Source organism: Alosa pseudoharengus, unplaced genomic scaffold (genome assembly GCF_046254945.1).
Source record: "Alosa pseudoharengus isolate Yale_2024_CS ecotype anadromous, Long Island Sound unplaced genomic scaffold, YU_APseudo_1.1 YU_APseudo_1.1_scf_4, whole genome shotgun sequence".
Lineage (NCBI taxonomy): Eukaryota > Metazoa > Chordata > Actinopteri > Clupeiformes > Clupeidae > Alosa > Alosa pseudoharengus.
Window position 1 is genome coordinate 30,834,362 of NW_027468774.1, and position 16,826 is coordinate 30,851,187.

The 16,826-nt window shown below is 46.7% G+C and overlaps 1 protein-coding gene across 2 annotated transcripts in view; it reads right to left on the bottom strand.

The window, feature by feature from the left end:
• tanc2a (tetratricopeptide repeat, ankyrin repeat and coiled-coil containing 2a) overlaps window positions 1-16,826 on the bottom strand; it is a 146,699-nt gene that overhangs the window by 16,799 nt on the left and 113,074 nt on the right. For both annotated transcript variants that reach the window (XM_076265858.1, XM_076265859.1), the window contains 8 exons: window positions 14,525-14,717; window positions 12,663-12,950; window positions 6,357-6,482; window positions 4,342-4,623; window positions 3,972-4,096; window positions 2,081-2,312; window positions 1,440-1,609; window positions 772-1,050 (listed from right to left, as the gene is read on the bottom strand). In XM_076265858.1, coding sequence (XP_076121973.1) covers window positions 772-1,050; window positions 1,440-1,609; window positions 2,081-2,312; window positions 3,972-4,096; window positions 4,342-4,623; window positions 6,357-6,482; window positions 12,663-12,950; window positions 14,525-14,717 — 1,695 coding nt within the window. The remainder of the gene's footprint in view (window positions 1-771; window positions 1,051-1,439; window positions 1,610-2,080; window positions 2,313-3,971; window positions 4,097-4,341; window positions 4,624-6,356; window positions 6,483-12,662; window positions 12,951-14,524; window positions 14,718-16,826) is intronic.

Below are 16,826 nucleotides of genomic sequence, written 5' to 3' on the forward strand. Positions count from 1 at the left end.
ATGTAAGTCTAATTACAGTAGGTGCCCTTCACTTTAAGGAGAGTAACTAAGGAGTGTCCGTGTCTGTAGGCTATTATATGGAAATGAGATGTGCATATGAGGATGTAAGTCAGAATGTTTGCTATTTGATTAGTTAAAATAAATATTGAAAAACCAAACAACTCGAAGAGAACCTGTCTTGGATCGCAGAGGAGTGTCATGCAATGTTCATTTCTGGTGAGCAGTGAGCAGACAAGCAAACATGGAGTGAGCTAACTGATGGCTAGAAGGAGCCTATGTAAAGTTTGCCAATAGTTGCGTAGGGCGTGTATAGGGCGCTCCGGCTCTGATTAAGTGACATTATGCTGGTACTGACCACTTACAATTTAAGGTAGGCTATGGTCTGTAGGCAGTGTAGTGCAAGTTCATACGTTAACAATGGAAATGTTAGGAAAACTAGCTTTCGGTTAACAGAGATCATCTCCCTAATTCATTTGCGCAACAGCACACATTCTGCGTTCACTCCAGCGAGACGAGCGAAATAAATGTTTTTTAAAGCCGTCATCACCATAGGCTATTTGCTATGATATTTACCACTGTTATTTCTTGCCAAGCCCAATGCAAATAATAAATGACAGATCTACGACTTTACATCTGATAGCAGTTTACATCTGCGTATTGAACCGTGGGGGGCGTATCGTTCAGTACAATAATATACCGTAATACCGATGCATCCCTAGTGTGTGCGTGCATGCGTGTGTGTGTGTGTGTGTGTGTGTGTGTGTGTCTCACCTTGTAGCTGGAGCTCTTGAGCACCAGGTAGCCCTTCTCGATGAGGTCGAGTGTGAGCTTCAGGTAGAGGTAGGAGCCGCGGCTGAGGGCCTTGAGGTGGGCACTGAGTTTGGAGAATGCGGCGTTGTCCATCTTGCCGTTGAGCGAGATGTTGCTCTGGATCTCGGGGCTGCTGTGGATGCGGTGCAGGATGTAGCTCTGCAGGTCCTGGTCGATGGCATCGTTCTCTTCCAGCGTGTCCAGCGAGATGCGGTGGAACGGCAGAGGGTGGGTCACGTCCTGAGATGGACACACAGAAGAGGGACAGGAGGAGAGGGGGAGAGAGAGATGGAGAGATATGAAAGGAAAAGAAGGAGAAAGGGAAGGACAAAGGAGAGCAAACAAAAGAAAGAGTGTCTTATGTTTTATGTCATACAAGAATGTTGGCAAGTTATTCAAAATAAAACTTTGATTAAAAACAAAACCACTCCTCACAGAGGGCTGGCCACCACTAAGTGTTCACACTGCAGACCCATGAGTGATAGTAAAGTACTCATGATTCTATATGTGTGTGTGTGTACTCTATATGTGTGTGTGTGTCTGCCCGTGTGTGTGTGTACTCTATATGTGTGTGTGTGTACTCTATATGTGTGTGTGTGTCTGCCCGTGTGTGTGTGCTTGTTTCTCACCTGCAGGGACGTCCTGACCGTGACCACCAGTTTGAGCCAAGGGGGAAAGCGGTCGATGGTCTTGCACAGAAAGGACACGATGGTGTCGCCGTAATCAGGCTTGTGGAACTCTGCCTCGTTCAGGCCGTCGATCAGAATGACCAGGTCGTCCTCACACGCGATCTTCCTCTCTGAGGAAGAGACAGACAACACAAGAGTCTGTCAGTCCACTTGCCGCGTCGTCCACCCCTCCCTCCCTGTGGACTCAGGACTCCGTGCAAGACCACAACGTGCTAAACTCAGTTAGCGTTCACGCCAACTAATCCAATGCCAAAGTCAAAACTGGATTAAGTGGTACAGAAAGACAGCATGGTTCATTCATCGTTATGAATGAACTTTGGCAGAATCAGAAGTTGAGAGAGAACACACTCCGCTTTCACTAGATATGAGGGCCACAGGACCTTGAGTGTCATGTTAACATGTCGGCGTGCTTCCATGTGTCAGCAGTCATTTTCAGATCAGTTTCGATTCAGATTGATAGTGTGTGTCTTTCCGAGAGCCTCCGGAAGCTGTTGAGCAGGTGCTTGAGCTGGTGTGTATATGTGTGTGTGTGTGTGTGTGTGTGTGTGTGTATGTGTGCCTGCGTGTGTATGTCCCCTCACCTCTGTGCAGCACCTCCAGTGGCTCGAGCACTCCTCTCCTGAAGGCGTTGAGTGGGTCCTGGACGCAGGAGCGCAGACTGAGCGTGCTCTGTAGGTGCGGCTCGCGGAGCAGCTGCTCGCGGTAGCACAGGAGCTGCGGCGCGCGGCACAGCAGCGCTGCCACGTTGTGCACAAACTCCGGCACCAGGCACGTGTAGGCGTTATCCGCCTGGCAGTAGTGATACGCCACCACCTGAGGGGGGAGACAGAGAGGCAGGAGAGAGAGAGAGAAAAACAGAGAGAGAAACATTATTTTAGAAGTATCAAAAGTTATTATTATTATTTCAATAGGCAGATACAGTATGATATGACAGTATGTGTGTGTGTGTGTGTGTGTGTGTGTGTGTGTGTGTGTTTGAGAGAGTGAGAGGACATTTCACCAATCTGGTACTTCAATACATTGAATCAAACCTCTTCAGCTGTCTATATATTTCCACTTACAATTTAAGTGCGTACATTTGTCTGTGTGAGTAAATGTGTTGTTGACACACTGGGAGGTTATTGATCATAATGGAGATCCTGGCTTTAAGCTTTGTGTCTGTAAATAAGTTGCAGTAATTTCCCTCACGGGATCAAAAGAGTATATATATATATATATGTGTGTGTGTGTGTGTGTGTGTGTGTGCGTGAGAAAGTGACTGTCTCTGTGTGTGTGTGTGTGTGTGTGTGTGTGTGTGTGTGTGTGTGTGTGCGTGTGTGCCTCTGTGGGTTTCAGTGGAAGCTCTAATCTTTTATATGGGAGCAGTGTTTCATTCAGATGCTATGAATATTTGATCAGTCCTTACAGCAGAGGGGTCGCTGTCATTGTTACTACACCAGAGAGAGAGAGCAAGAGACAGAGAGAGAGAGAGAGAGAGAGGGGAGAGGGATAGAGAGAGAGAGGGATAGAGAGAGATAAATGGGTTAGACGACAATAAGGAAAAACAAATGCAACACACAAAGAAAAGAACAGAGAGCAGGGCACAAGAGAGTGATAGCAGAGAGACGAGGGAGAGATGCCAGCAGGCGCCATCTTCTCACAAGACGCTGGCTGTGTCGGCAATAGAGCTATTAATGTGTGTTATTAGAGAGAGGAAGCGCTGGGTAAGGAGTGGTGTACACAGAGTAATTAGGACAACAATCAATGGAATCATTTTGTTTTGTGGTGCGGGTAAACACCTATCCATTACTGAGCTGATTGGCTGGGGTGGTTGTTGTGAGAGCAGTCGAGTCATCTGTCAAGCATCTGATTGGCAGATGAGTTTGTTAAAGGGGCTAATAAAGTCATCTATTATAAACAGGACTAGCTGGGCACAGTGCTGTAAAAAGCAGTTTGTAAATGTGATTGGATACAATTATTTGTTGTTGAGGCGGTGTCATCAGTCATGTGTAATGCAGATGGTTGGTTGAAATATTTGTTGTGTATTTGTCAAGAGTGATAGGAGTTGTTTTTTAATAAATAGTGATGATAGTGTGAGGTGTATTGTGAGGGTAATAAAGACATTCATTGTGGATGCAATTGACTTCACCGTCTAAGGTCCATCTGTCATTGGAGGTGCAGCAAATTGGGGAGAAGTATTATATTTGAGGGTGGTGCAGCAATCACATATTGAGCTGATCAGTGTCAGAGTCATTTGTATTGCATATGAGTTGGCTGTAGAGGAGAGGAATGGGAATGGGAGGCCAGTCCACTGTGGCTGCGATGTAGTTATCTGCAGTTACCTGAAGGTGGATTTGGGGTGTGAAGTCAGGCCTGTGAGATGTGTGTCCATGTGTGTAAGGGGGTGAAGTATGTCATGAGCCACTACAAGGTGTCTCTTAGATGGATGCTGTTGTGTGTGTGTGTGTTCACATGTGTGTGTACGTGTCGCACCTGTGAAGCTAGTCTTCTGAGCGCTTCCTCTTGGCGTCGTCTCATCTCGGGAGTTCCAGGACAGCTGCCCCCCACTAGAGTACCATGAGCCGACTGGGGCTGACTGAGAGACAAGCCCTCTCCATCTAGAGAGAGAGAGAGAGATAGAGAGAGAGAGAGCGAGAGAGAAGTGGAAAAAGGACAAGAGGAGAAGAGCAGAAAGCCAAAAACACATGTTGGAATTATGTGTTTGTAATGGACGGTAACCCACACATATTTCATAAGCATTTTAATTTATTTCAGACTTTATTTTGGAAAGAACATTGTTGTTGACTAGATACAAACACACACAGAAACAGAAACACAAAAGCTCACACACACACACACTTACGCTTTGGTGAGGCATGTGGACTGTCTGACGCAATCTGCCGCATGCGGTTGCCGTGGCAACTGAGTGCCACCAGGCGGGAGATGATGGCGGTTTTGCCGAAGCCCACGTTGCCCATAATCACCACGCCGCGGTTGGCCGTGGGGTTGTTGGCACGGAGACCGGCCTCGACCTCCTGGAAGAGCCAATGGCGGCCCGTGAAGGTGGTGTCGGTGGAGAGACTGGGCACCTCAAAGAGCAGCGGCTTCAGGGCGATGTCCGGTGGCCGGTACGGGGCAAAGCGCACTGTGGCAGGAAGAGGGTACGGTAAGACAGAGGGACCAAAAAGCCTACAAGCACAAACATGCCTAACACGCTTTCCTATAATCAGACTTCCTGAAGAGCCATTCTGGGCACAATACCATTACCAATTAAAAATACTTTGAATACTGAAATATATTAAAGATGCTGATCAAGTCTCATCTGTTACTCACCATGACATTTTACACCTTACTGATTTTAAAACTACTATTCCTTGAGCATCCTGTATGCTGGCATCCTGAGTTATTTTATGTTGCTACAAACTGACCCTATCACAACCCCAAATACTACATCAGTAGGTTGTAGTGTAGGCCTGTCACCAGCAGGGGGAGATGTTTCACCAGCACATCACTGCAGTCTTGATTAGATTCAGCAGGCTTATGCAAGCAAGAGTTTCAGTGTGCAATCTAGTGGCTCGGAGCCTGTCAGATGGCACAGGGTGTGTTCATTAAGCCCCCAACACACACCACTGCAGCTGCACATGCCAGGGATTACACACACACCGCAGGGCACAGTTGACAGCGGTGCAAACATCAGAGGTCTGCTAAACACGCTTAAGCAGGTGGGAGTCGTTAGGTTTAGCTCTCCAGCACTTCAACAGCTCTGTAAAGCCAGAGATGGCTCAAGGCATGAGTATGGTGTGTGAGTAACTGGGTTGATTAATGTCATAATCGTTATTGTCATCATCATCATCACAAGAGTCAGCATCAGCAGCAAAGGCTGCACCAGAAGCACTGCTTTCTTTTTCCTGGTAAGCGTGGTTCCATCAGACGATGGACTAGTTTTATATGCATATGTGTGTGTGTGTCTGTGTGTGTGTGTGTGTGTGTGTGTGAGTGTGAGTGTGTGTGTATGTGTGTGTGAGCGTGTGTGTCTGTATGCTGTGTGTGTGATTAGTTTGATGCTGGAATCAAAGCCACGGCAGTGGATGTATGGAACTGAAGCTATAGGCGAATCTGACATATAGCTTGATGTCAGTTAATAATTTACAATGTGCAGCTATAATGGAGAGAGAGACAGAGAGAGAGAGAGAGAGAGAGAGAGAGAGGGAGAAATAGAAGAGGACTGGGAGACAGAGAAAGAGGTAGTGGGATAGAAAGAGAGACAGATCAAGAGAGAGAAAAGGGGGGGGGGGGCAAGGGAGGGGTTTGAAAAGAAAGTGAGAGAGGAGCATCACTTACATGAGCTCGACTGCCAGGCATGGATGTTAGCAGAAGCTAAGCAACAGGAAAGAGTAGAGAGTGAATGAAGCAGAGAGAAGGAAGGAAGAGAGAGCCAGAGACACAGAAGTGGAGAGAAAAAAAGTGTAAAACAGCAAAGTGCAGAAAAAGTTGAATGAAAGGGGGGGGGGGGGGTTAGATGACAATGGGTTGGAGTGTAAAAGCAGTGAAGAAGATAAGTTCAGAATACACAGAATACACACATATTCCCATATAGAGCAATTCATGACTCAGACAGAGTAACAGAGAGACAAACTGGCAGACACACACTCAACACTTAAACTCCTCTGTGACTCTGACAGGAGGACATACTGGACAAATGGAGAATTGCTCACAAACACACAATCATAATCTCTCTCTCTCTCTCATAATTTCTCTTTCTCTGTCTTTCTCTCTCTCTCACACACACACACACACACACACGTAACACACACACACACACGTACACACACACACACACACACGTACACACACACACACGGGCGTGCGCTCACTCACCTCTGAGGTCCTGAGCGGCGCGTGCGGCCCCGGCGCTTTGGCGGGGCATCCGGAGGGAGGTGCGTAAGGGGGCGTGTCTCTGTTCGTCCAGGTAGGCCAGGTCCTCCAGGTGAGCCGAGCTCGTCGCTAGAGACACCACAGACGACACAAATCAGCTCACAGGGCACACTTGTCAAGTCAGGACACTTTCACCGGCGCTTCTCTATTCTCAGTCACACATGCAGAGGAATAAGATTTCCTCTCATTCCTGAAGGACTAGTTTATGTACAAGAATATGTACACCATGTTCAGCACCATACAATTACAATATGGCACACTACGGAGTTGACCTTGAAGGAGGGCTGAAGGGCAAAACGTCACCTTTATCGAAAAGAAACACATATGGAGCCAGAGTGTGCGACACTCACAACTCACTGTTTTCACACTACAGTATTCAATGTCACACTTCCATGTACACCTGCAACATACTGTATGCAAGTGCAATTACGTCGCAGCACTCTAACGCTATTGGTGAATTCAGTACAAACAGCATGGACCCAGCAGTGAGAATCCGCAGAAATCCACACTGAAACCCTGACACAGTAAAGCTCTTCCTATTTGTATCTCAGCAGCATCCTGTCCTTCACACACAGACGGACCGCAGGGTCTGAGATTAACACTGCTCTGAAGAGCTGGAACCAATGGGATCCCTGAAGTACCAGCGCTTCCCACTCTCACACACACCCTCCCCAAAAAAACAGACAGACATTCAAAGAGTATTCAACACCAAACAGACCTAATCCACTGCTGCGGAAACACACACTCCCTCTCCCGACAAACAAATCCCAAGCCTGGGATCCACTTGGTTCTCTCCGCTCATCAATTTACAGGCTAAATGTTAGGCCACAACAAAACAATAGTCGTTTCCAGCGAGTGCAACACAGGTCTTTGATATGCAAGGCCTAGCAGCACATCTGACATTGTGAAGACAAATTATGGGGACAGAATTAACCACTGCAGTTAGCTTTGTGACCTTAAATGGCCGGTAATTGTAGTCCAGACCAAACTCCATTTTAAGAAAATGAAAAGGAGCTTTAATTTGAAAATAGTTCCAGCACCACCCAAAAACATTTTATAACTGAAAGGATGCTTGTGTGGGAGAGAGAAAGATGGTACCGAGTTACAAAAACAGGGTAAAAGGAGAGAGAAAGAAGAGTAGGAGAGAGAGAGACAAACAGAGAGAGAGAGAAAGAGAGAGAGAGAGAGAGAAAAGAGTAGGACATTGGAGGTTTGTTTGTGAGAGTGAGAAACTGGTTGTGGTGTGTGTGTGTGTGGATTTGAGCCGCACTAGTGACAATGGAACAGATAACCTTGCACTCTTGCTGGGGGCAGCCAAAGAGCTTCCTTCCTTCCTCCCAGGAAAGAGGGTGTGTAAGTGTGTGCTTGTGTCTGTGTTTTTTTTTGCCTGCAAGAACAAGGACGCGAGTGTGTGTGTGTATGTACTTAAGGCTTGTCTGGGTGTTGTTTTGGAGTGTGCACCTGTTTGTGTTTTGATTGTGTTTTTTTATCACTGCTGAGTAGAAACACAAGTGCCAAAGCATTTACTAAACGAGACCCAGCTCAGCACCACTGCAACATTAGGCCCATTGTGCTGAATTAAGATCGGCCTCTGAACAGTTGACGCGTATCCCTCGTGGTTGGTTTAAACTAGGCTATTTGAGAGTAGCGTTGATTTAGGAGGAAAATATGGCTTGACTTTCCTCCATCTTGTGAAAATGTTCACAGAGTTTGTCCAGTGACGCAGTGTCTGACGCAGTTCACACATTCACAACCGCTCCTCTGCAGCAATGCCTTCTATTTCTGTTCACAATACTTTCCATACATTGGAGCATTTATAAAATCAATGTTCTGGGTGACCCCATTTCTTTTTAACCCAGCGGGACGCAAAGTTTTAAATTCCCTTTCACAATGATGTAAACTCCATGTTAAGACACCTTCATTTAACTGCAGTTATGTTTGAGAGAAAAGAGAATGCAGTCTTTTGCTACGGCAGGGTAATGCACCTCTCTGCAACTTAATATCCGAACACCTCTACTGATGCTAATGTAAGATGAGCTCTTTACTGCAATATTATGTGAAACTGCTGGAATATCAAAACAAAATTTCTGGTTTCTCTCTCTCTCTCTCTCTCTCTCTCCCTCTCTTATTCCCTCTGCATTGCAGGCAGGTTGGCAGTGGCACCTCGCGCAGGTTGGATTTACGACATCTTGCTGCGTCAGGGAGCCACTGGTGTGGGTGTGCTACTTACCTCACACAGTGTGCTTTTAATACCTCCACGACGGAGTCTAGTTTTGTGTTCCTCGGAATCCCCAATAGCACCTCGCTGAGCCCACAGAGCTTAGCAGCTTGTCTGGAAGCTCCTATGTGGCGTACTGACAGACTTGACAGAGCTCCTTCTTTCAGCCCCACAGCGGAGTGTCTTCACAGAGTCAGTGACTGAGCTCTCTCACAATACCCTATGCAACGTGCTTGTGCCCCATGGCGGAGCTGCTTCAGGAGGCCCTGTGTTCTATGCTCTGATACCCACAGTGGTGTTCCTAGAGTGAACCCTGAATCAGAGCTCAGCAAAAGCACTGTCTGCAGTGATTTGTGATAGTGTCCAGTGATGGAGCTGCGTCAGGGGGCCCTAGACCTTCGCGGTTGAGCTTACACAGGTGGCCCGACACATTATGGCCCTGCACTACAGACCCATGATGGAGCTCTTCCAGGAGGCCCATAATATAGCTGTGCTTGGGAGAGTGAGGTCTCAGTGATGTAGTTTCTGTGTGACTCCAGGTCTGGGAGTGGAGCCAGAGGTGCAGATGTTCCCCAGCTGATGGCTTTATTGGACAAATGGCCTTCATACACTCAGGTAGGGCTTTCATCATCACTCAGAGACCGCCTGGCAGACTATGTATGTATCTTGGTGCAAAAGCTAGAGGCAAGAAATAACTTCAGTGATGTTGCATGTACAGTACATAGCTATGCAAGTATTTCATTGCTTTCACAGGAAGGATTTTTTGTGGTCTCTCTCTCTGAGTGAGTGTGTGTGTGTGTGTAGTGTGCACATTGGCATGACTGTGTGTGTGTGTGGGCAGTAATTGTATGCATGGTCTGTGTGTGTGTGTGTGTGTGTGTGTGTGTGTAAGGGTGCAAGAGAGAGAGACAGAGAGAGAAAGACAGAGTAAAAAGAAAGGCAGCTTTCTCCATTCTACCAGGGTAGGGTTGTGCCTTCTCACACAGCCTAAAATAACTGCCCACACATGGCCACCGCCTCTTTCAAAGACACACACACAGAGAAAAGAAACACACATACACACACAGGTCCCAAGTGTACTGGGGAGATTAAGGGGTAGCACTATAAATGTACCCTTCCCATGAAATTACCCCCTGCCCCAAAGTGCTCTCTCTCTCTCTCTCTCTCTCTCTCTCGCTCTCTCACACACACACACACACACGCACACACGCACACTCCCCAATCAACCAAAAATAAATGAACCCGAATGGATGCCCCCTTTTTGTCACACTATGAGGGGATATAAGGTCAAAGACCATTGAAATGCCATGTGTGCACATATTGTCTTCTGTAAGTGTGTTTTGTTTTTTCATCTGTTCCTCTTTCCTTCCTTCCTTTCTTTCTTCCTTCCTTTCTTCCTCTCTCTTCCACTACATGTCTGCATTCATGCGTCAGCTAACTCTTTCTCTTTCCATCCATATCCCTTTCGAAAGGCTATGAATCCAAACAGCAGAGCACAGTAGAGGGAGAGACGGGGGGAATAGGGAGGGAGAAGGAAGGAGGTAGAGAGAGGAGGAGAGGGAAAGGGAAGGAGGTAGAGAGAGAGAGAGGCAGAGAGAGCAGCAGGAAGAGGAGAGGGATAGAGAGCAGAAGGAGGAGAAGGAGAGACAGGGGGAATAGAAAGGGAGAAGGAAGGAGGTAGAGAGAGCAACAGGAGGAGGAGAGGGATAGAGAGCAGAAGGAGCAGGAGGAGGAGGAGGAGAGGGAGAGTGACAAATAGAATGTGGAGAGGGAGGTGATGCCACAGGATCCTGGGTTGGGCTCTCTGGCCTCTTTTGTGTGCTGAACCAAGCTCCCTACTGCCCCAGGCCTCACTTCATCTCTCTCTCTCTCTCTCTCTCTCTCTCTCTAACCCCTTTCTTTCCCTCCTGTTTCTCTCTCCATTGCCAATTGTGTCATTAAAGGGCATTCCCATCTTCTCTCATGTCTGTATAGTAGACATTTTCTCTTTTCTCTCACTATCTTTTCATGCTCTACCCTTCTCTCTCTCTCTCTCTCTCATGTTGTTCTCTCCATCTCTGTGGGACTCTGATGGTTAATGCCCAAGGCTTTTTAAATCTCAGCTCACACTGAGCCAACTCAATCCTGCCTCTGCCTTTTTCCTCACGATGCCTCAACGCGCACACACACACACACACACACACACACACTCTCTCTCTCTCTATATCTCTCTCATATTCTCTGTAGCTCTTTATTTTGCTGTTGTTTTGTATGTCAAGATGAGAATTCTAATGCTGTATATGTTTAAATGGCATACTGATGTGGCTTAATAAAGGTTTGTTAACTCTCAGATCTCTACCTCTCTCTCTCTTTATCTCTTTCTGCCATTCTCCCTCCACCCTTTACCCAACCTCCTCTGCGTCTTGCCCAGGAGCGGTGCTGGTAGCTGATAGTCTGTGATGGTCTTTCTCCCTCTGACACTTTTCTCTTCCTCCTCCTCCCTCCTTCTCCCTCTCCCTCTCATCACAATTCTGAGGTATGTGTGAAAGAGAGAGAGAGAGCTTTTCTCTTGCCCATTCTTCCCACCGTCACTGTCAATCTCTTTCTATATTTTCCCTCGTTCACACATCCACACAGTGTCCTGTTCCCACTCTCTCAGCCAGCTCACTTCATGAGAGTTACATTAGCACAACAAAGGCATCTCAGCAACCGACCCAATAACCAATCTGCTGATAAGCTGACAAATGTAACACACACTAAATCACACAGCTGACTGTTTCATTTAAATTTTTAACACATCATTTGAATTTTGAACACATCTTTTGTGCATGTCTTTGAACCAACTCTCTCTGTGCATTTCTCTTGTCCTCCTCTGCTGTGAAGACTATGAAGCCTGCACAGACTCCAGCTCTCTTTCTCTCTCAGAGGATCCGCGGCTCACCACCCAACACACACACCCCTCCACTGTCTGCTGATGGGAACCACGTGTGTGTGAGTTTTAAGGTCCCTCTGAGCCCTTACTGTAGGCACTCTGGAAGAGCTCCCCTTATACTGTGCAAGAGTCAAGAGCCCCGTAAATGATGGTAAACGACCACAGCTTCCACGCAGACAAGTCTCTTCAAAACCACACACATATACGCACACCACATGACCACAGAGAAGACACAGGGGCGGAGAGAAAGCCGATGAGATTCTTAAGTCTGGGTCCTAGGTCATGAGAGTGAAGGGACGAGACAAGCTAATAAAAAAAAATAATAATAATAATTTCAGAATGCATATGCTGCTGATTAGATTTAATAAACCCATAAAAATAGATTTAAGGTGAGATTTTTGGAGTTGGCAGCAGCTGGAGATTTCAGTCTACCTCCTGCCAGGAAAGTTGGAATAGATTGTATTTACCAAAACACGGTGGCTGTACCAGCATTATGATATCACTTCAGCAAAACCTTTTTAAAACTCAACTAGTCAACTAGAGAGAACTGCTCAGTGTGTGAATCATAGTTTTCCAGTGAGCAGCTCTGTGGTGACTGTAGTCAATCTAATATGTTGTGGGTGCTGGTGGTGAAGTCAACTCTGGTTCCAGCTCTGGTTCCAACACACAACCTAGCGCAAGACCTAACAAAAGAAGCTAACGGTACATTTAGCTATAGCTCTCCCACTGAAGCCAGCATTACAGCTAGCTGTAGAGTTGATCTTGGTTATAGAGTGGAGGAGAAGTCAACTCTGGTGTGAACACACAACCTAGCGTAAGACCTAACAAAAGAAGCTAACCGTACATTTAGCTATAGCTGTCCCACTGAAGCCAGCATTACAGCTAGCTGTAGAGTTGATCTTGGTTATAGAGTGGAGGAGAAGTCAACTCTGGTGTGAACACACAACCTAGCGTAAGACCTAACAAAAGAAGCTAACCGTACATTTAGCTATGGCTCTCCCACTGAAGCCAGCATTAGAGCTAGCATTGGAGCTAATGTTGGTGCTAGTAGTGTGGTTAGTGCAGTAGTGAAGTTAGCATCAGTGGGCTAATGAGGATGGTGGTTGGAGCCGGCACTCACCTGCCACGGAGTTGGGGCGGGGCATGAGGTAGAGGGGGATGGAGTGGGCGGAGTGCGAGGAGGCGTGGTCCAGGCTGCGCTCGGGGATCTTGTTCAGGCTGTACGTGGAGGCGGCCATGTTCTCGTCCACGCGGTAGAGGAACGAGTCGCCGCCCAGGCCCATGCCCAGGCCCATGCCCATGGCCGCGCCAGACGACTTCTGCGTCTGCCACAGCTTCAGGCTGCCGCGGCCGCCGTCGCTGTGCTTACCGCCCCGCTCGGCGTTCTCCGAGTAGCTTGTTAGAGTGGCTGCACACAGGAGCCAGATGGGAGGAGAGAAGAGAGAGAGAGAGAGAGAGGGAGAGAGAGAGAGAGAGAGAGATGGAGGGATGGAGGAGAGTTAGTGAAGAGTGGCGTACGGCAGAACACACTTTATTATTTATAAAAGGCTGATGGAACAGAAAACAGAGCAGAAGAGAAGAGGGGGAAAAGCATGGAATGGAACAAATTGCTCGCTGCTTTTTGCATTAGACCCCTTAAACCCCCATACTGGTCCAGACTGTACATCACAGCTCCAGGAGTACTGAAAGGCCCCTGCTCCTATGGTTAGGTTAGAAGAGGAACACTGTGGACGTTAAAGTGAAAGCTGCAGTGAGGGCCTGCTGGTGGCCATCTCCAGGTGTGTGTTCGTCACACACCGTGAACTCCAGTGAGCTGTACACATAGTGATGTGCGCTGAGTCAGTCTGTGCTCTGTGCTGGCGGGGAAACTCATCTCCCAGCTCATCTCAGCAGTAGCAGCTTCTGAGGAGGAGGTTGTGAAGACGTGTAGGTGTGTGTGTGTGTGTGTTAGAGAGGAACTGCAGAGGTGTGTGTGTGTGTGTGTGTGTGTGTGTATGTGTGTGTGTGTGTGTGTGTGTGTGTGTGTGTGTGTGTGTGTGCTGCGGCTGCTGCTGCTGAGAGGGCGAAGGAGTGTGTTTGTGTGTATGTGTAAATGCCACTGAGGAAGTGTGTGTATGTGTTTTCCCCTCTGGGGAAATGAGTCTGCCGACTTGTTTTAGCACCTTTTAATAACCTGTGGAAATGACTCGAGCGCAGGTGAACTGAGACTCTTTACGAAACTGATCAAACTCACACACACAACTACACACTAAAAGCAACACACAACTACAGACCCACAGAACTACACACACACACACCGATACACACCTATAGAAACACGCCATCACACCCACAGTAACACACAATATATATATAGAATCCAACAGCTCATAAGGTAAGGCAGTGATATTATACGACAATACACTCGAATCCCAAAGAGCTTGAGGTGTGTGTGTGTGTTCAGGCATGTTTTGGAGTGCGTGTGTGTAGTAAGAACACACAGACACATGCCCAAGAATGTGTGTGAGTGTGTTGGCCACACAAACAAACATCAAGTCTGTGCACAGTTTGTATCCACAACACTATAAACATCTAACAATGGTGTTTATACTGGATGAACAACTGTGTTCCATCCTTATCTAAGAAAAGCAAATATTACGGCATTGGAATTAAATGTGTGAAATGTATTTCTCTGCTGGATGTGTTCCAGCATGAATGTACTGCTAGTGTGTGTGTGTGTGTGTGTGTGTGTGTGTGTGTGTGTGTGCGCGCATAAAAATGTTTTAAGTATTTAAGTTCAGCTCTACAGTGCACATCAGCATGTGTGTGTATGTGTGACTGTATGTATGTATGTGTGAATCTGTGTGTGTCTCACCGATGACTCCACTGACCCTGCACTCTAATATGCATGCCATTGTCAGAGTGAGCGTGTGTGTGTGTGTGTGTGTGTGTGTGTGTGTGTGTGTGTGTGTGTGCGTGTGTGTGTGCGTGTGTGTGTCTCACCGATGATGCCGCTGTCCCTGCTCTCCAGGGTGGAGGTGGGGCTTGTGATGGAGCCGTAGGCACTGCAGTCTCTGTTCCCAGGGTGCACTGGGGGCCCGGGGGGCAGCGTGGAGCATGGGCTACCAGCAGGTGGCGATGCTGTGCTGCTGGCCAGACTGGAGCACGGACTGATCCTCTGGGTCACCAGCATACCCTGTGTGTGTGTGTGTGTGTGTGTGTGTGTGTGTGTGTGTGTGTGTGTGTGTGTGTGTGTGAGAGAGAGAGAGAGACAGAATATAGAGTGTTTGAAAGAGGAGAGAAACAAAGTATTTACATCAATCAACAGTGAGTGCACCTTGTATTGGTGTATATGTGTGTATTGGTGTATATGTGTGTGTGTGCATGCGTGTGTGTGTGTGTGTGTGTGTGTGTGTGTGTGTGTGTGTGTGTGTGTGTGTGTGTGTGCGTGCGTGCATGTGTACATATAACCATACACATCAGTATCACATCACGCTACGTCCGCTCTCACCCACTGTGGTCCTCTGACGAGCGTCTGCTGTGTTGATATCCATTAACGCTAAGAGGTCAGTCAAGACTCTTTTCTTCAGTGATTCCTCGTTAGTGGAATGAGTTACTTAATGTTCTATTTTCTTGTGATAGTTTTGGGACTTTTAAGAAATGTTCAAAGACTCATCTCTTCAACTTGCACTACTTTAATGACTTCTCTTTGTAGGTTTCATTGCTGATATTTGATGCTGTTATAATTATCAATATTGTTGTTTCGATTACTATTATTATTATGCTTAATGTAGGCATTTCCATTTTTTTGAAAACTATCATTTTTAACAAAGTGTTTACAGTATATACTGTGAGGTGTTTTGGACTAAAATGTCTTGACAAATACCATAAACACAAACATCATGTGTGTAGACAGACTGAAATACGTTCATACTTTCCCTTACACCACGCATGCACGCATGCACGCACACACACACACACACACTATAATCTAAAACTTTGTGTGTCTGTGGTGAAATTCAAAACACTCACATATTTGCATAGACCCTCGTTAAAAAAATACTTTGCATTCCAATGGTGAACAAGAACAGGGTACACACTCAGAAGATTAGACTGCTCAAAAGAACACACACTTTCACACAGAAACACACTTCCCCACACAGTGTTTGAAGGCGAGTGTTTTATTTAGTGTAATGTATCAATGTGTTTGGACTCGTGTAGATTAATGTTACAACTGCAAAAAACGAGGAGTGTGTTTTCGGGTGTGTGTTTGAAAGCTGACTGTATGAATTTGAGGTTGAATAGCAGATTCCCTTTCTGTGCTTCAATGACTTTGTGCAGAGAGCCAGAAAGAGCAACATGATTGGACTGCACTGTACTATACTGCTCAGTGCCCGCTCTGTTCTTCTACAGGAGGGACACTAATAAAATTACATACATGCCCCCCCCCCCTCTCACTCTCTCTCTCTCTTACACACACACACACACACACATACAGTCTCTCTGATAAAAAAATCTGCTGACACAGCTTTCACAGCTCTCCCAGAAAATAATCCCTTTTTACGAGTTTTGATGACTGAGGCCTTTTTTTCCAACATTGTGACTGGATATTACGTAATGTAATAAATTGTAATTATTTTAATGCAACATAAATAAGGGCACTGTAAGGCCTTAAGGCCTAATCTTAGCTGTGTGGTTAAATGACGGAGAAGGGGTATGGGTCTGTGTGAAGATGTATGAGAAGGACTGTGTGCAAGAGGGACAGTGTATTTCTGTATGTACTATTTGTTTGTGAAAGATTATGTCTGTAAGACTGAAAAGTGTCTGTATATGCCTGAGAGTGTGTGTGTCAGAGGATGTATGTGTGTGAGTGAGTATATGTGTGTGTGTGTGTGAGTGTGAGTGAGTGAGTGAGTGAGTGAGTGAGTGAGAGAGAGAGAGAGAGAGAGTGTGTGTGTGTGTGTGTGGCACTTCTAGCTGAAGCGTGGTGGGGGGTTTTAAGGATTTCTGCACACTCCCTCTGGTTCATCGACCAAAATCTCTGGGTCTTTACCAGATCACTTAACCACAGAGCAGGCTGCCCTGCAGCATTAAATCTGTTTCCAGATGGGGCCAAGCGAGATTAAAGGACAGCAGGTTCTGGTCTGGATGTGGACTGATACTGGACCGGGTTCCCCCAGAACCAGAACAAACAGGAGGTCACCGAGTTCAGGGAGTGTGTGTGTATGTGTGTATGTGTGTGTGTGTGTGTGTGTGTGTGTGTGTGTGTGTGTGTGTGTGTGTGTGTGTGTGTGTGTGTGTGTGT